This window comes from Camelina sativa, chromosome 14 (genome assembly GCF_030686135.1).
Source record: "Camelina sativa cultivar CO46 ecotype springtype chromosome 14, ASM3068613v1".
In the NCBI taxonomy this organism is placed as follows: Eukaryota; Viridiplantae; Streptophyta; class Magnoliopsida; order Brassicales; family Brassicaceae; genus Camelina; species Camelina sativa.
In genome coordinates this window covers 3,213,963-3,233,205 of record NC_141893.1, presented here as the reverse complement: position 1 = coordinate 3,233,205, position 19,243 = coordinate 3,213,963, and the positions used below count along the sequence as shown (strand labels likewise).

At 37.3% G+C, this 19,243-nt stretch overlaps 1 protein-coding gene and 1 pseudogene across 2 annotated transcripts; one reads left to right on the top strand and one right to left on the bottom strand.

The window, feature by feature from the left end:
* The first annotated feature begins 147 nt into the window (after window positions 1-147).
* LOC104739412 (protein SUPPRESSOR OF K(+) TRANSPORT GROWTH DEFECT 1) lies at window positions 148-2,756 on the top strand. Its single transcript, XM_010459758.2, has 8 exons — window positions 148-877; window positions 969-1,074; window positions 1,380-1,578; window positions 1,671-1,739; window positions 1,820-1,894; window positions 1,970-2,068; window positions 2,152-2,307; window positions 2,460-2,756. The coding sequence occupies exons 1-8, from the start codon at window positions 403-405 to the stop codon at window positions 2,583-2,585; spliced, it is 1,305 nt and encodes a 434-aa protein (XP_010458060.1). The 5' UTR covers window positions 148-402; the 3' UTR covers window positions 2,586-2,756.
* A 384-nt stretch (window positions 2,757-3,140) lies between these two features.
* LOC104739411 (DNA polymerase epsilon catalytic subunit A-like) lies at window positions 3,141-19,243 on the bottom strand (annotated as a pseudogene). The gene is made up of 48 exons (XR_015579978.1): window positions 18,983-19,243; window positions 18,607-18,672; window positions 18,451-18,510; window positions 18,257-18,352; window positions 17,635-17,796; window positions 17,370-17,458; window positions 17,078-17,295; window positions 16,531-16,615; window positions 16,306-16,442; window positions 15,657-15,779; window positions 15,457-15,540; window positions 14,873-15,037; window positions 14,611-14,787; window positions 14,210-14,323; window positions 13,688-13,792; window positions 13,441-13,559; window positions 13,203-13,347; window positions 13,027-13,121; window positions 12,753-12,858; window positions 12,600-12,679; window positions 12,322-12,498; window positions 12,065-12,149; window positions 11,855-11,935; window positions 11,612-11,773; window positions 11,017-11,112; window positions 10,668-10,868; window positions 10,189-10,246; window positions 9,967-10,109; window positions 9,487-9,884; window positions 9,261-9,390; window positions 8,982-9,179; window positions 8,831-8,905; window positions 8,183-8,373; window positions 7,701-7,878; window positions 7,555-7,619; window positions 7,155-7,287; window positions 6,948-7,049; window positions 6,780-6,863; window positions 6,488-6,562; window positions 5,943-6,334; window positions 5,811-5,859; window positions 5,363-5,523; window positions 5,200-5,266; window positions 4,733-4,837; window positions 4,504-4,627; window positions 4,235-4,423; window positions 3,820-3,962; window positions 3,141-3,512 (listed from the first exon to the last, which is right to left on the bottom strand). The product of XR_015579978.1 is annotated as a DNA polymerase epsilon catalytic subunit A-like (transcript).

Sequence of the window (19,243 nt, the reverse complement as noted above, 5' to 3'; positions counted from 1 at the left end):
TGCCGTGCAAACTGGTCCGAGGCTAAGCCCTGTATACTATAGCCCAGCCAGTATTAAAACGGCAAGTACTTTTCTTGCCATTATTAACCAAAAACGGTTAGGAAAAAAAACACTACATAAAATAGTTACGCTAAAAGAGAGTGAGACACGCCTTGACGTTTTGATGTTGTACACACAAACACTCTGTTGTTTTTTTTTCAAACGTCAAAATTTCCAATTTATCACAATTTATTTTCCTATTTTCTCTGTCACACCGACTTGAATCATCATCTGCTTTTCCTTATTTGACCTAGCTGTGAGAAAAATTTATGATCATGGATTCAGCCACGATTCGTAATTATCTGATTTTATTTGAGATAAAGTTTTCAACTTTGAATCAATTTCTGTAAAACCCTAAAAGATATGTACAGCAATTTCAAAGAACAAGCGATCGAGTACGTGAAGCAAGCTGTTCAAGAGGACAATGTTGGCAACTACAATAAAGCTTTCCCTTTATACATGAACGCCCTTGAGTACTTCAGGACCCATCTCAAGTATGAGAAGAACCCTAAGATCAGAGAAGCTATCACCCACAAATTTAACGAGTATCTCCGCCGTGCGGAGGAGCTTCGTGCCGTTTTGGACGAAGGTATTGGGTCGGGTCCAGAATCCAACGGTGGCGGTGGTGATGCTGCTGCTGTCGCCACGAAGCCGAAGAGCAAGCCCGGAGGAGATGGAGAGGACACGGAGCAATCAAAGCTTCGAGCTGGGTTAAACTCTGCTATTGTTAGGGAAAAGCCGAATGTTAAGTGGACAGATGTTGCTGGGCTTGAGAGTGCTAAAAAAGCGTTGCAGGAAGCTGTGATTTTGCCTGTCAAGTTCCCACAGTTCTTCACCGGTGAATGTTTCTACTTTCGATTTTGGATTGGAGTCTTCCCATGTAATTTGATTTTCTTGTATTGATCAATCTGATTACTTGTTATGATTAGGCAAGAGGCAGCCATGGCGAGCTTTTCTTCTCTACGGGCCTCCTGGAACTGGTAAATCCTACTTGGCCAAGGCTGTTGCTACTGAAGCTGACTCTACGTTTTTCAGGTAACGTATGTTTCGATTAATAGCTCTTCTTGTTGTAAGACTTGCCAAAGTTTCCATATATGATTCAGTTTGCGATAAGATATAGTCATTTTTGTCACAAGCATATGCAACCTGCTGGAATAGCTAGCCTGTAGTTTTATCTAGGCAGACTTGCAGATCTTTGGGTTTAATTTGGCTCAGTTTCTTGCCATATACCTTTTTAACCTTGAAGGCTTTTACTCTGATCAAGTTTGCTGTGTTTATAATTGGGAACACATTGCCGGTTTTGAATTATCGTATACTTTTTTTTGTCTCCCAACCATTAGTGTGTCTTCATCGGACTTGGTCTCAAAGTGGATGGGTGAAAGTGAAAAGCTAGTATCGAACCTTTTTGAGATGGCTCGTGAGAGTGCTCCGTCGATCATTTTTGTTGATGAGATAGATTCTTTGTGTGGTCAACGTGGAGAAGGCAATGAAAGTGAAGCTTCAAGACGTATCAAAACAGAGCTTCTTGTGCAGATGCAGGTGAGAAGGTTATTAAAAAGAAACCTTCTGGGAATGAATTATTAGCAGAAACATGACTTCTTTTCTCTCTCCCTATTTATCTTTTATTTTAGGGTGTCGGACACAATGATGAGAAAGTCCTTGTGCTAGCAGCAACAAATACACCGTATGCTCTTGATCAGGTGAAACTCATAAGAATGGATTGGTGTTTTTGAATTAGTTTCCAGGTCTAGAATAATACTAAATACCATGTTCATTGCAGGCTATTAGGCGACGTTTTGATAAGCGTATCTATATCCCTCTACCCGATGTGAAGGCTCGTCAGCACATGTTCAAAGTACTGAATTGACTTAAACTTTTCTCAAAGTAAATTCAGGAGACCGAATCCTAATGATATTCGTGTATGAATCAGGTGCATTTGGGAGATACTCCTCATAATTTGAAGGAAGCTGATTTTGAATATTTAGCTCGCAGGACAGAGGGATTTTCTGGTTCAGATGTGGCTATTTGTGTAGGTGGCTTTGGCCAGAGTTGTTATTTCTATCTAGATAATTAAACAATCTTTTGTCCTGAGTGGTTTCTACTCCTCTGCAGGTCAAGGATGTTCTGTTTGAACCAGTTCGAAAAACCCAAGACGCCATGTTCTTTTTCAAGGCTACTGATCGTACGTGGAGGCCATGCGGGCCTAAACAACCTGGTGCCATTCAGACTACAATGCAGGATTTAGCAGCAAAAGGGCTTGCTGAAAAGGTTGGCGTCAAAAGTCTGAATTTGCTGTCAAACTCATAATATCTTAGCATGAGAATACATTTCTATATGCATTTGGTCTTGAGGAAATTTCAATCGTTGAAGTTGTTTTGGTGATGATGGTCGTTCATTTGTTTTGATTCGAAACACAACAGATTATTCCACCGCCTATCGCGAGAACGGATTTTGATAAGGTACTAGCAAGACAGCGACCGACGGTGAGTAAGTCTGACCTTGAGGTCCATGAGAATTTCACAAAAGAGTTTGGAGAGGAAGCTTGAAGATGGCATTGATCAAATTGCTCGGCATTATTAGCGGCAGGGAAGATCTCGAGTTCCCGGTTATGTATTTATACACTAGGAGGAAAACAATTCGTTTAATGCACATCATTGCGTATATTCATAATTCTTTTGCCTCTAATATTTAATTCTATGATTCTATCAACAACAAAATGATCGTATGTACTCGCACACAATCTGTTAAAATGACACCTAGCTTACACACGTTCATATGCAAAACATAAGGACCATGGTTCAAGGCTTGTGCGCTGATTTCTACTAACGTGCAATCTCGCATTTTATGGCTCACGGGACACGGGGACAGTCTCTTATTGTGTGTACTTTTGTAATTTATTACTCCACCTTTCAGCAAAGTTATTATGTAATGCTAGTTCCCCTTTCACTCATGAATTAAATGGCCTGATCCAAGAGCGCTAGTTATGTCACTGAAAAATGCTATCCCACAACTTCATCATGTAAAGACATGTTTTGAGTCAGTTAGGTGTAGAAATTATACACAAATCAATTAACCTATAAATGATGTCTTTCTCTGTTTTGTCAGCAGCTGGTGCATTGTAAAATCCAAGAGGTGTGCATTCTTCTAGCATTTTGAACTTCTGGCGCTTTGCTATATCCAAGAAAATCTCCATCCTCTTGTGGAACTCTGACCCGCTCTCTTTGCATCTAAAGGAACCAGAACACTCACACTGCTCTGTCAAATATGCGGCTTTCACCTGATTGCACCTAATGCACACTAGATCCTGCATGTGGTACATTCTCTCTCTCTGTCTCACCATCTGGAGAAGACTATTCTCCATCTGCTCTCTGTCATATATCTTCCCACATTGTGTATCCGCACATGGCCATTCTTTCTCTGTTAATAGATCAGGGTCTCTGCATAAATCTAGGTCTCTGTAGGCATCACAGTTGCTGCAACAATAAAAACAGTATAATTAAAACTTGGTGAATACATTTTCAGCCGTCTTACTGCTTACTACTGCAAAAAAGTCAAGTATTAAAAAACACAATGTGTGCAGATATATGACAGAGAGCAGATGGTATATTCAGCCTTCGGAATATGACCAAGGTAGCCCTCTTTTCTCTGGGATTTGGGGGTCTAAGGCGTTTTTCTTTTCTTTTAGTGTTGCAAAAAGATAGCAGAAACTAGAGGTAGCAAAATCACCAGAATGCTTATTTGAATCACAAAAATTGAGCATTTCTTTTGGTCAAGTAATACCTGCAAGCTACATTAGGTAAGATGCAGGAGGGCCCAGGATCAAGAAATTCGGCTTCAGCAGCATACTCTTTTACCTTAATGTACTTTAACAGATTCTTTCTCATTACGTATAGAGAAGAGATTACGTCAGCAAGATTGTAGGTCTAGAGAACAAAATTTGAGTAGACAATAATTAACACCCATCTGAAACTATCCAACTTTTTAGGTAAACATAGTTTCAAGAATTCCGGAGTGTAGACTGGATTTGTGAATGAAATCAGTTACAAAGAGGTTTTCTAATTATAATTATAAAAAGTCTATATTAGAATTTTCATTTCCACGATTAATCTATTTAAAGGACTTGTGAATACTCCATATATTTTTCAAATTGAACCAGTATCAGGTAAAAGTGAAAAGGAATAGGTGGAGTACTTACCAGAACATCGTGCTGGACATTCTGGTCAAGAGCCAGAACAGCAGAGATAACCTGTATAAATTCTAACGTGTAATCTCCTTTGGGAGTTTGACCAGAAAACCGAGATGCATCTGAAACGTTTATGTCCTTCATGTGTGGCATGATATCAATAACCTTCTTAAGAAGCCTCTCTGTGAAGTAGGATTCAATCTGCATAAAATAAACAAAAGAGAAATGAGGAGACAATCTTTTGGGTGAACGAAAAGTAAATCAAAAGGCTTTAAGACTACCTGTTCTCTTAGATATGCTACCATCTGTGCCTCTAAACTCTCTGAACTGCCCTTTTTTTTTTTTCTCTAATGCAAATTTCCAGGGATGAAATATAAACTCGGCAACGATTACAGTGAAATCACTCTGCCAAGATAGATGAAATGCATCAGTGTCCAAGAAAATAGTCTAACTGTTGCCACATGTTTAAATAACTCTGCTTTGATTTGAATGAGGGTTCTGTCTGTACACCTTAATATACTCGGGTAAATGTCGTGCAACACTCCATTTTTGTTCAATAGCCACTTCGTCAGGTGAACTTTCATCATCGGGAGCTTGGATACCAGTGTAGTTATACTAAAGGTTGAAAAAGAGATATCTTGATGAGAGGGTATAAATAAGGAAAAGCAAGATCAAGAAGTCCGATTAAACCAAAACTAATGATGGAAGATGGGGCTTTAGTAGAGTTCAGTGCAATTTGGAGATAATTTTTTAACCATCAAGGTGAAAGGAATTTACTCTTATCAGTTATAACTCCTGGTTTACTGGAACAACATGTATTGAGGTCCCATGGATTGTCACTTTTTCATTTCCTCTCTTTGAGGCTCAATTTTTGTGTTCAGGGATATGCAGTTTTACAATTTACAACACGGTTTGCCATGTTTAGCTATCAGAAATTAAAAATACAAAAGGGAAGTATAAGAAATAAGAGTTCTAACCTGATCCATGAAAAGTAATGAGTGCCAGTAGTGAACCGGCTCGAGCAATATCCACTCAAAGATAGAACTGTCAGTGGCAAAGTACAAAAATCATGGCAGGAAAATGAGCGCAGCCCATTAGACATATAGTCAAAAATATATACCGTGAAAGGAAGAAACCAACCTATTTCCCACCGCTGTGAGCAAGCTTTCATAATAGGCCTTGGCAGCAGATGGATCAAATTTCCCTGTGTGGATGATGACCTTTGAGAAGTCTGCATAAATTATTATAGCACCCAATCTCCGCAAATCAGTCAATAGCAGAGCAAAGACCTTTTGCATGACCTATAATATTCATGAAAAACGCAGGATGTCAAATGGGTTTAGAATTTTAAAGGCAAATAAAAAATGAGTGTAACAGACAAATCTCAGGATCTGAAGGTGCCTTGAGAATGATATGTATTATGACAAGAATAATCCAGCAAGGAGGTATTATTTGTTAGCTTCAGTTTCGATACAATGAATTGACTAAGAAAGATTCAGACAGGAGTAAATTATATAAAGTCTGCTGATTTATCCACACCAACTCATTTATACTTGATAAAAAGCAAGAAATACTAGATAATATTTACCTTGTGAAGCATGAGATGAAGAGCTGGATCATGGAGCTTAGAGGACGGGCTACAATAAGGAATTAACATCGGTATGTTATGAGTCAGAAAAAAGGTGAACATGTTACAAGATGTGATGTGACATAATCATACCTGCAGAGCCACCAAGACAAGCGTTGCAAAATGGAATCAGCATATATATTCTCATATTTACGCACATCAGTAAAGCAATTATCAAACAATTGTTTCAGGACACGAAATGCTTGAGCACATCCAGTGGTCTCATCAAAACTGGTGTTCTCGTCTGAATTTGTGCCTCTAGGATTCACATCCTGTTCAAATCCCGAAAAGACGCCTCCTTCCATTTCATTCACAAGGTTGCTTTTCAGAAGGGCATTAACAGCCAAGTGATGGATCTGCACAATGCATGTTAATTAGAACAACATCCAAAACAGCACGACAATTAAATCAATTTTTTTTATTAACTTTAGCTCCACAGACACTTTTCTATACGCTCCAGGGAATACCAAACTTGTTTGTTGCACCTGTGTCAAAGAAGCATACCAGTTTATAACCTTGATAGCGCACAGAAACAAAAAGACAAAAAAAAAAAAACAACAACATATAGATTGGCGATGATCCTGACAAAGTTCACAGACTCCAAAAGGAAACTGTTTTTAGCCCTTTTGATTACGTACCTCATCAAAAAAGAATGTCTCTTCATTGTTTATACCTCCAAGGTCTGGAACACCATTATCTGACACCCAAAGGACCTGTTATACAAAAGGAAATTCAATGATACATAATAGGCACTTCTTAAGGAAAAATAAAAAATAACCGAAATCAGTGATAGAGAGACAACAGCCTTTTGCCTAGGCGCTGTAGGAACAGAGCAAGAGCAAAAAGGCAAACAGAAAGAAAAAATAAGGCAAATACTGTAGCAATGGAACTAAAAAAAAAGTTACAAGTTAGGAAATTCGAAGAAAAGACCTGTTGCTGGCCACGGAGTGCCCTGGACATGAAGATATCTATTGTGAATGTTAGCCAATCAAGTCCAAAATTCCCCAGAGGCACCTATTCAGTTGTACAGGAAATGTCAATAACTGCACAAAACAATAATATGAGGAACTATATTTCTACTTTAGAAACATAACCTACATGGGCGTATCTTGATTGGGCAATCCTCCGATCCAACCACTGAATTGCTGCAGCACAACGTAACATTGCTATTTTTGCTGCTGGACGTTGCCAGGAGACAGGCTATGCATTGCAACCCCACCACACATATGTATTACTTGATCAAATAAACATCTATCATAACATAAAAGGAGAAAAGGTAGCCAATTGGTTTATAAGTTAAGGAACCTGATAACTATTGTCATCGCCGTTGAAGGGAATCCTCATACATGGAAAATCATCCAGGGCCTTAATACCTTCCTTCATGGAGTTAAAGTCAGGGCATTCGATGACAGCAACAGTTGGTCCACTATTTTCTTCTCTGCAAGATAAAGAAACAATGTGACTAGTCAAAGACTACGGGATGATTTAACATAACCTTACAAGAAAAGTCCAACAATCAAACTCTTTATTTGTTTTTTGGGACAATAACTTATAGAATGTATCTAAGTTACCAACTACTTCACACAGGAAAAAATAAAATAGGAAAAAGCATGCGCAACTGATTCAATAGAAACACTATTGGATTCAATATGTCAGGGAAACATTAAACAGGCTGCACTGCTATAAAACAGGGAAAACGAGTTACCTGTAGTCACTTATTGCTTTCTGTATAACCTTCTTGGCAGCTTCAGGATGGTCAACATAGTCCACCTGATGATTAGCATTCACAAAAGCTCAAAAAAATACAGGACTACTATTGCAGGGATTCTATGTGATGAGTTTAGAGCATACCTGGAAAAGGATACTACCCCAAGACAATGAGTCAATTGAAAATTCTTGGCAACTATCTCTAAACTGTCTCTCTAGGGCAGATGGTAATAATTCCTTGCTAAAAGGATCAACTACCACGGCAGACATACGCTTCAATGCATGACAATATAAAACATATATAGCACGCCCTGTAGAGGTGCTGCAAACAAGTAAACCATGAGAAAAGTATTCCGGTCTACATAAATAAAACAACATAACATGGCCAAAGAAGAAGGAGAAAAAAAAACAAAAACTAAGGTTCAAAATTTTAAGGGACTAATTTGAGAAAGCAACAGCGTATTCAATAATATGACTAGACACGTAGTCATAAACACTCCAACATTGTGACTAAATGCCTACTAGAAATTTACAATCAAAACATTCTTCAACTTAAATTGCATGAAGTTGAATTGGTTTCCATCAGAGAAGGGGTAGTCGTGTTACTTTATAGAATGGAGCTTTACCTGTTATACAAGTAAACAAGTGGAATTGAACGTTCCAAGTAGCGACACTCAGTTGTAGTTTTCATATGAAGTTCACCAATTTTCCATCCATCTTGGGTATTACGGTGCTTAGCTGTTTTATCAATTTCGCATACACATCCAATTTGACATATAGCACTAAACTCCAGAGGCACCTTAGTTTCATAAATGCCCTGCCAAAGTTAATTATGAGACAAGCAAGCATAAACATGGTATTCTCTTGATGAAAAATGAAGGTCAAAACATGCATTTAACCAACAAGTTGACAAGTCCCACCAAGCTGACAAGTCGATGGGTCTCATTCACATTCTATTTAAAAAACAAAGAAGACACACACACATAACTGAGATAAATATAGCTACCCTTCGCTTTTAAACTCCCTTTTCAGAGTTTTCCTTATACAGGGTAGTTGATAAAGTAAATTTCTATAGCACACAAATTCAGACTACCAGACACCAAATACAATTTGTCTACTCACCAAATAAAATGGCACCAGAGATCACAGAAGTAAGAGTTAACGATACTAAGAAACTTTCTTTATTACTTTTAAGACATGTGATGGGTGGGTAGTCGATAAAAGGTGTGGCTTCTGATGGCACTTATTTTTTTTAACTTTTTAAAAGACCTCACCTCAATTTCAGGGTTGGCAAGAAGAGCTGCACGCATTTTGCTTTCTTTTTTAAATTGATCTTCCTGAATTTTAACCTGTAAAGAAATATAAAAACTGTAACTAACTAAAAGGAATACAAGGGGAAAGATGTATAGTTGATAAAAGGCATGCCTCAATCAAATTATAAGAAGGCCTTCCATGAGGGAGAATCTTGTTGACACACTTTCCCGGGAAATTTTCAACTGTAGGAGCTTTGGAATTAATGTAAAACACCCTAGGGATTGTCAATGGGATCTTAAGCATCAATCCTTTCACAACCACCCAGGCGAAAAATTGCCCACTCTGTGGACTTGGGACCAGTTGTATTATCTGAAAAAGCCAGAAAGACAACATTATATGGTTACAAAATATTAGCCAAATATATAAATACATTTAGGTTGCTGTGCCCACCTGCCAATGTGAACTAGTCAAGGCTTCTTCAGGCCTCCTAAAGTATGAACCTACATCTCCTCTTCCCAGAACAACTTTTTGATTTATCTCGTGAGCATCAATCTGCTTTGAAGATCTTAGATCACCCAACCTTCAAAAAGAAGGAATACACAGTCAAGAAGTTCAGAAAGTTTTAGAAGCAGCGGATGTCATAGTAAACTACATTTTGTTCCAAATAAAGTACTACCTTCGTTTTTTCTTCTTCTCTAATGTCACTTTCCAGTTTCTCTTTTTCAGTTCAAGCCATCCTTGGTAATTTACGTTCTTGTCAATGTTCTGAAATGAGATATCATGGAACTCTGGACCGCAGCTCTCTTTCTGCTCGTGTTCAGTCATTTTTTTTTTAACTTCAAAAGAACGTGCAATTGGCTTTGGCCCTTTCACGGAAGGCCTGTTTTCTTTGCAAAAATCCTCAATATCTTCCATATTATCTTCAGTCACCATATGATCTGTGTCCGACACACCGTCTTTGTTTGCTGAACTAAACATATCAACTAGTTTTCTCTGGCGAAATTTGTCATCTTTCTCACGGACCTTTTTATGGAGCCAATCAGGATGATTCACCCTAGGCACAGGATTTTCCACCTAATGAGGTCATATAAGTCGTTAGATATTTACAGAAAGAATATTAAGAAAACCAAAACCAATATGAATAGTAACAATGAACCTTCTGCATTGCAGCAGGAATGGTAATAACTTTTTGGATAGCTGAACTAAGGCGCTGCTTATAATACGACCAGTCAATAATTAAACGAATTCCGACGTCTGATGATGTCTTGCACCATTTTCGCAGATAATACTTCATAATTCCTGTGAATTTTGACGTTTCATTACATTTGATCATAAGAACGCAAGAAGACATAATCACAGCAGATAACAGAAGGTTTACCCGGTTTTGTTGTTTCAAATATAGCAACAGGAACAGCCCGTTCGCTAACAGGTGTACCCTAATCATGAGAAAAGTTGTTAAGTTGCAAGAAAAGAAGTACTATAAGCAGATATACTACACCAGAATAGCTCAAAAAGATGCTTAACAGAGAGTAAATAAATTTTTAAATGTAAGCAACAACCTTGATACAGATTGCATGTGTGACGACATTATTGACTTGGAGAAAATGTACATTCAGCAGTGTAACCTAACTAAGCGCTCCAACAGTAGAGATTGTTAACAGAACATACACAAGTCTGTTCGTACTAAAAAATTATAAGAAGAGATGGAAGAAGATATGTGAATCAGTTACTTTTTTCATAAGACCTAACTATTCAGTTTTTTCTGGCCTGTTCGGGTTGGTAATGGATGGCCTCTTTGAGTATATGTCAAAGGAGGACAAAAGTTCCAAGAAAATTTTAAGTTTAACAGAAATGTACCTTTGGCTCACAAGCAACAATGTATTGGCAACGAAGTCCTTTATCTTTGACCATTGAATCACCAAGAAATTCAGCCAGGCGTTTTGCTGTGGTCACTGCACATGACTTTTGCTCACCATAATCTGCTAACGATTTGCTCATTGTGCTTGACTCTGATATATAATCTAGCAGTTCACTATCGGCAATATCTTTTCCTTGATTCTGGAGAAAATGTAAAGAGAAAACTATGAGCAAAATGACCCTGTTACAAATAAGAGAATTTAGCAGCACCTATATGAAAAGTCTTTCTCCTCAGTAGGGAAAAAAAAAATCAACTAAAAAATAACAAAAAACAAAGTATTTCACATACATCGAGTAGGTCAAGCCACCGATTTGCGACGGCTGCAACAGCAGAATAGCACTCTTTAAGAGTTGATCCATGGAGAAATTTGTCAAAAAGCTCGGCCTGTAGGGAAGGGGTAGAAAAACAAATAATGAAGGCTCTACACATATTTATCAAATAAATCTCAGCCTATTTTCTTGGGATGCTTGCGTCTAACAAATCATGGAACATCTTATGCAGTTCATATTTGAAATAAGCTTAAGTAAACACAAGAATCCAATAAATAGGATGGAAATGTTTAACAAAAATAAAATGTAACATGCAGTGTGTCGTCATAGAACAGAGATTTGTTTATCAGTCTGTTCTTTTATGAACGATGAAGGTAGAGGAGCTCTAGATAGTAGATACTTGCTAAATAGTCACCTGAACAAGCAATTAAGAACCAGTGGAATTCTCCCTATTCCCTAACAGAGAATTATTTTATGTCAGAATTAGAACCTTGAAAATGCTGCTAGAAAGAGTTACTAAAAGTCTAATATAACTGGATCAAGTGAAATACAATCATCAACCGCTTTGAGCCTAAAAATAGATGAAGCAACAATTTGATGAATCATTACAACACAAAGAAAGGAAAGGATAACTGGAAAACTTTAATGAATTTTAGCTCCCCTCTACGCTTGATCTCAAAACCCTTGAGTTCTGCTAAGGTTCCGTCATGATTGAAAACAGCATAACGCTTCTTAATTAAGATTCCTTCCTCTTTCGATGCAGGAATAATCATTGCCTGAATGAAAAGGATTACAAATATTTCTACCCAGCAATCAAAGAGCAGCACACGTAAAAGTTTCATAAAATTTAAGCATGCCTTGTACGGTCCATCCACTTCAAATTCAATTGAGCATTCACTATGTGACTTATATGTCTTGCGTATAGGATCTTCAAGAGTCTGTTTCAACTAACAATCAAAGGGAAAATAGAAACGAAACACAAGGCAAAATGCTTTCAGAACCTCAGAAGGGTTTATATCATCTGCTTATTTAAGACTGAATACAAAAGCTACATAATCTTCGCGTACCTGATATTGATCATTTGTGTTATTCTTTGCCACATCAACATAAAGCATTACACATGGATAAGAGATTGTGAGTTTCTTCATGTCCCTGCAGTAAAAAAATACAATTGATGGTTTACTTAACATCTTGCGAACCACGAGAAAATAAAATCTAACATGGATATAAAAACTCTTGAATATATCTTAAAGTGAACTACTGCAATATATTCAAAACAAAATAGAACAAGGAACTTCCAAACATGGATATAGCAAAACCTTACATCGTTTTAAAAGTAAAGTTCTCAGGAAAAGATCCAGGGAGACAACACCATATACCATCTGTATCCAACTCAAGTGGTTTCCCGATTCGATCAATAAGCAACCGGGCATTCTGGATGATTTTGGCTCCAGTATAGGTAACTACACCAGCCATTTCCATGGAGTACCATCTTGCACCCCTGGAAATTGTTTCAAGTAAAGCTTTGGGTCAACCTAAATGGAACAGACAACGATCATATAACCAAAGTCCAGGCTCTTGACAAGAGACCAGAAGACTCACTTTCGCATGACATATCCATAGAAGGAATTAAGTATACACTTATGAGCTAGCTGCAAGGAATCGTAAACCACTACCATATCCTGTTCCAAATTTGAATGTCACTATCTTAAAAAAGTTCCAGAGATCTCTGAGCAAGTATACAAGATAACGTACCTGTGCTTCCTGGATCTGGATTGAATTACCACTTGCCTTGGCCTCGGACAACTTTCCCTTCCAGACCTTGTTAAGTGTTTTGTATTCATACCTCCTATCTCGAAAGCTTTAATTACATTCAAAACACCACCAAATAAAAAGCAATTAGGACTTAGTTAAAAAAAAATTATCATAATCACTGGTGTGTTCACACAAAAGAGATTACTGCACAAAAGACTAAACGTCCAAACAGAGTCTCAATCAAGAAAAATATGGGAGAATAAAAGCCACACACCTCCGAACAGTGTCCACATAGACAGGGTTTTCTCTCATGCATATCCCAGCCTCACGAACTTCAGTGATTGGCTTGTCAAGTACTCGTTTATATGCCTGCAAAATGCAAAATGACTTGCAATCATATGTTGACAATGTGGGGAAACTATTACTATGCAGGAGGGAGGGCGAGAAAACCTTTTGACAATATTTCTTAAGTCGTTCTTTTAGCTTGGTTTGTTGTTCCACCTTTGGCAAATCAAGGAATGATTTTGAAGACTGAATATTTGCACCAGTATCAACAAATTCAGACTCAATCTGTTTTTTCAAATGGTAATAATCACTGCCAAACCAGTTGAAACAAAGTTCAGAACTTAAGACCAGACCAACAAGGTTAAAATCCATAGTTAGCTGGAATGAAAAATAAGTTAAGAACCTTTTCTTTCCCATGAATGTCACCCCACGCCAAACCCATTCAAGTTTTCTAATACAAGTCTTTCCTGGGCGGTTGAAATCACATGCTGTGCAGACCTCATCCGTAACTATTGATGGTGGCTGAAAATCAAAGAAAAGTTTCACTTTATATAATATTTCCAGGGAATTTTCCATTATTTTGTACAATTGTATGTTACAACAAATAATCCCTATTCAGTTAAAAACATACGGACAGAGATTAGATGTACCTGAAGCCTGTTTGTTAAAATGATATTTGGATACACCGCTGCGACGTCGAGGTGATAAATAAGAGGCCCTTCTTCACGTATAGGGTCATCTCGTAACTTCTCGAGCTGCAGAACCAATAAAACCGCCATAACAGAACTAAGCCTTCATCCCGAATCAAGCAACACAAAGGGAAATAATTCATAAGACCATCAAGTTTTCTGTTCTGCTTCGATATATCCAAACATGCAGACGCCTAGTTGGTGACAACTACTGTAGATAGGGGATACTTAATAGACAGATTTCTTCTTGAGGCTCAAACCATAGTCTAAGGCTTTACTATGTTCTTTCTACAAGAACTACTGAAATTACTCGACATGAGAGAAGGCTTGTATATCCGATCTTAATGTGTATGAGTGTATAAGCAAACTTTCCCAGAATGAAACATGTATGCAGTGTCAGCAATTCGACGCGACAAGAGAAATAACATGCTGAAACGAATCAAGGGAATAAGCACTAAAATCAATATCTCTAATTACAACTACCTTTTTCTTGATTTCGTCCTTCACTTCATCATAATTGGATATTGAATCCATTCTCATTTTCCCTTCAACAGTGATAGCATATTCCAGATCCCGACTAAGGTTATCAATCAGTTGCTGGCAATCAAAGCGTCCAATATCAGATAAGTTCATAAATAATTATTTTTGTGTGCACCAGGTGCAAAATTAGCTATGATAACATCATGTGCATAATAATGGGAAGCAATTTGCTTGAGGAATCCATTACAGACTACATAGGTATTCACTATTAACTGCACCACTTCTGCACTTCAGATGACATTACAGAAAGATCAGTGACATTTGAATAGAAACTCTCAAAAAGTAATGCTCATCAAAGAAATCAACTAACATTATGTCGAATGAATATAAAGCAGATAGCTTGCCTGGTATGCCGACGAATCAAGCTTAAAACTGGTAGGAATATCAGATCTGAAAACACCACTTTCGAGGCACTCCACGTGACCACCAATATATGTCTCACTTTCAAGAAGTTGATTTTGGTAGAATTTCTCAGGGTCAGCTTGATTTTTGTTGGGACATACAACATTTGCCTTGTAAGCCTATTCTGAGAACGAAGACTTCTAATTAATGGAATGTGTCACACAGTAAAGATTGCTAAAGACCTTGTTGTAAATAGGAAGTCACCTGAACCATCAGAAGCATTTCACAAAGGGTGCCACTCCCTTTGCGTAAAACCTCATCAGGGACCATTGGAATAATAGTTGCGAGAGAGAAAATGAAAGGATTGACATATGTCATGTATAGGTAATAAGTTGCAACAGCATCAGAGACTGAGTAGGAGGCCATTGTCTGTGAAATCATTCCCAGCAGGGGACAGAAATAAGATATAAGCACCTAATTCCATGAAAACCTTGCAAGCACTACAGCATAGAGTCTATGCCATAGACTAGAGAAATCTAACAGTTCATACCAATTAATTGCTTGAAAGCTATGTCCGCTTCTTAATAATGTTGTGTACTAATAAAACAGTAAATTTAAAATGAGCAATAAGACAGTAATGTTGTGTACTAATAAGACAGTAAATATATGTCCGCTTCTAAATGTTGAGGACATTTCTTCAACCCTTAAAAGAGGCAAATAGTTGAATAACCTGATCAATTAGCATCAACTGTTTGTTACTCTAGCCCATTCCAGTATCTAATAATTAGCTCTAATGGTGAGAAAAAATATGTTAAGCAGAAATAGCAGGATTAAATTCTCAGCAATACCTGTGGCTTTTCCTGCGCAAACCGAACCATGTCCTCTGGGTTCACTTCCAGTGGATCATACCCTAGTTTGGCCTTTGTAACAGCCTGGCATTTAATTAAGAGGCAAGCATAACTCAATATCATAATATAAATTCCTTAACAAAAGATATATATGACCGTAAAAGATGAAATAATCTCTAAGAGAAAGAAGTAGAATTAACCTTCAGACCATGGCTTCCCTGAGGAAGATAGCTATCACGTTTTACCCAAGCAAAACAATCCAAATGGCAAGCGAATTTAGCTCGGCATTCGCCTTGATTATGATCAACACGGAATCCCAATTCCTGCAATCACCAGGAAGAAAACAAAAGACATATGCTGAATTACAGTTGACAACATTATGCTCGAATGGAAGATAATATTGAGATAGGAACTGACGAGTAAGATGCACAGATATAGGTAGTTTAAAAATAAAATAAAAACAAGAAAGGGAAGTAATGGAGGTTTCTGAAATAGAACTGAGAATAGAAGTAAGGTTCGGGAGATGAGTGGCAACTTGCCAACTCTCAAAAGACCACAGTATTGAGAGGCTAAACACATGTCACTGAATATTTGAAAGATGAATCTCTTCCACAGAAGGAAACGATAATATTAAAGTAAGCATCCTCTGGCAAGATAATTCATATAGACAGTATAGGCAGCACTCGATCGGCGTTGCTATACTACTTTATGCAGAGGCACACTCTCAAGGCCACAATAGAAGGTCAAAAGCTTTTTCATATAGAATCTCCAAGTATAATATATATATCCTTTTAGTCATGCAGACAGATAAAATTTAAATAAATAACAACGAAGGAAAGCTTTGTGTACCTCATTCATTTTGATTGAATGATGAGATGCTCTTCGTTCTATAAATGGCCAGTCAAAAAAGTCTCCGTTGTATGTAACATAAATACCAGGTTTCAACTCTTGCATATGAGAAAACCATTTTTGGAGGAGTTCAACCTACAAGACAAAACCAAGATAGTAACTGGCTTTTCAGCACATGGATGTTTCTGATATAATATTCAAATCCGGAGCTAATTTACAATAACTCGTCTTTAACATTAGTGACTTTAAAATAGCCTTCAAATTCTGGTTTGGGTGTGTATTCCAGATCTTCTATGTCTTCGCCAACACACTGAATTAAGTGCAAAAATACAAAGTTTATAATCAAAGAAGATTAACATGATACAAATATTCAAAGGAAAGGATACAGCTGAGATATCAACAAGAGATGACACATGCAATGAAAACCTGTTAACAAATCAGAAATCAAGTTTTAAAATTATATTGCAAAATGTCACGCTAGTCCATAAACAGTCTTAAAGTCACATCATACAAAATCAATTAATCAAGTGTGATGATCTTATATGGACCATTTCTGATTTCTCGTGGATTAAGAGTACAATCTATTATTGAAGAAAACACAAAGCCTATACTTTTTTCTCTCTACTGATTGCTCAACCTAATCTAAAAGATACCAAAGCAGGACTATCTAGCAGCTTCTCTCCATTAATGATATAAAACCACCCCCATCCATCATGTAAGATATCATCATTATGATATCAAATCGAAACAGACAAATGTCTACCGTAGTTACCTCTCTGTTAGTAATTAGAAAACCTTGGCCATCAACCATGTAGGATATCATCATAATTTGATCATATTCAGCATCCGGAAACTTCAACGGAAGCTTTGTTGTCTCTATATCGAATGCAGAAACACGGACTTCTGCGCGTTGAAGAAGATCTGACCTCTTCTCAAGTATGACATCGGTGCTGGAAATACTGACATTGTACCATTGCCCACTCCTTACATCTGGACACCAAGAAAACGTCATGTTGACAATCTTGGGAACTAAACAGACATTCTGGTTTGACTAAACTGGTTACCATTATCAATTGCAAATCGAACATGATAAGGGACATCGTACTCGCGGATGTCCACAATAGAGTCTAAGCAATCTTGAGGGTGTTGTTCTCTGCCTTCCAAGAACAAAAAAATAAATGATCAGGATATGTGAAATTTCTGGAAATAAACATAAAAAATAACTACGAACAACTGATACTAAAGGTAAATTAGGAAACCAACAAAACTCTTCAGAGCATATTAAAAAAAAAAAAAAAAAAAAAAAAAAAAAAAAAAATACAGTCTTACCGTTTTCCAGCCAATATGGATTCGTAAGCTTTCAAGTGCATCAAATTTAGCCTAGTTTCGTTCGATAATATGCAACAGATCCCTCTTGACTTCCATCAATTGTTGCACAGTATCAAAACATACTTTTAAATATTTTTTTTGCAGGCCAGATAAATGATTTTTCTGTTCATATAAGAAAAGAAGGAACTCAAAACGGTATGTCTCAAAAAAAAAAAAAAAAAAAAAAATTAGAAAGGCACCCTACAAGTGACGACAAAAAAAAGTACTGAAACCTTCATATCCTGCATACTATAGCACTAAAGGGCAAGACTAACAAAAAAAAAAGAACTTTATCCTTTACAACCCATGTTGCATACTAGCAAACGCCTAGATATTTCACCATATGGATGCAGGATCACCTTTTTCGACTTCTTACTACAAGTGCTCGGTTTTGAGGTTACAAGAAGAGAATAATAACTAAAGGTCATCATAAAAGTTACTGATATGAGTCTCTATAGAGAGAACAACAGCATCAATCAACTTGTAGAAGACACTGGTCAACTAAACCACAGAATCAAGATGAAATTTACACTGGTAGAAGTCAGAGTTAAACAAATAAAAAAGGTAAGCTCTACTGACTTACAAGATCAAGATCCTCTTTATCAACAATCTCAATACCAGCAACCTGTCTTTCATATCAGCGTCTCAAGTAGGCTTCAACTTCCAATTCCAATTTGTCCTGTAAATCGGCAATGCAGTGTTATTGACATATAGGATGAAATTAGAATAAATGACTCAGAGAGCAATCAGATGATATACAGAGAGATGTTATCATACTTTTGTGGCTAAATAGAAGTAAGGGCGGAACTTGTACTTTGTCTTGAAAGAAAACCCATCCTAAGAAAAAATCCTCAACGTGGTTAAACAAAAATATAAAAGTTCATCAACTTATACAAAGCTGACATCGTAATGACCATAAATATAGCAGCTCACCTGAGTAACAAAGTAAAGGTCCACGCAACTATAGACTTTCCCAGTATCTCGATCTTCCCAAGATGACTGCGAATAACCAATCAGTAGTAAATACTAGTACTTACATATCAAACGCCAAAATTTGCATTGAGAGAACTACCAGCGAAGTTGAATCAAATGAGGGGAAACCCTTATAATAGTTCTCGTAACTTCGTATCTCCTAGAATCCTAAATTCTCACAATTATGTGTGTTTACTGTATGGCTCAATCGCCAATGCTTCTAGTTAATTTAGAGAAAAAAAAATCACATTTAATCAAGTCCGAAAGTTTCTCAAATGCTCTCTCAATTAACAAAAGGTTAGGTCAAATATTAGAGTGCGATTACGGGAGAACTTACCGGTGCGAATGTGAGTAGTCACCCAAATCCGAGTTTAGATTCGAGTTCATCTTCTGCAGTGTTCACTACTCTCGGCTTCTTCGACCACCGCGAGTCCTTTCGATCCCGTCTCCGATTATCTCCGCTCATTGTTGGGCGATTGTAAAATTAAGCGGGACAGAGAGAGGGGCTCCTGTATAGGAGCTTTGATTGATGATTCCTGGAGAAGCTTCGAAGGTGAATTAGTTTTTTGAGAAGAAGAAATTTAGGGTAAAAAAAAAA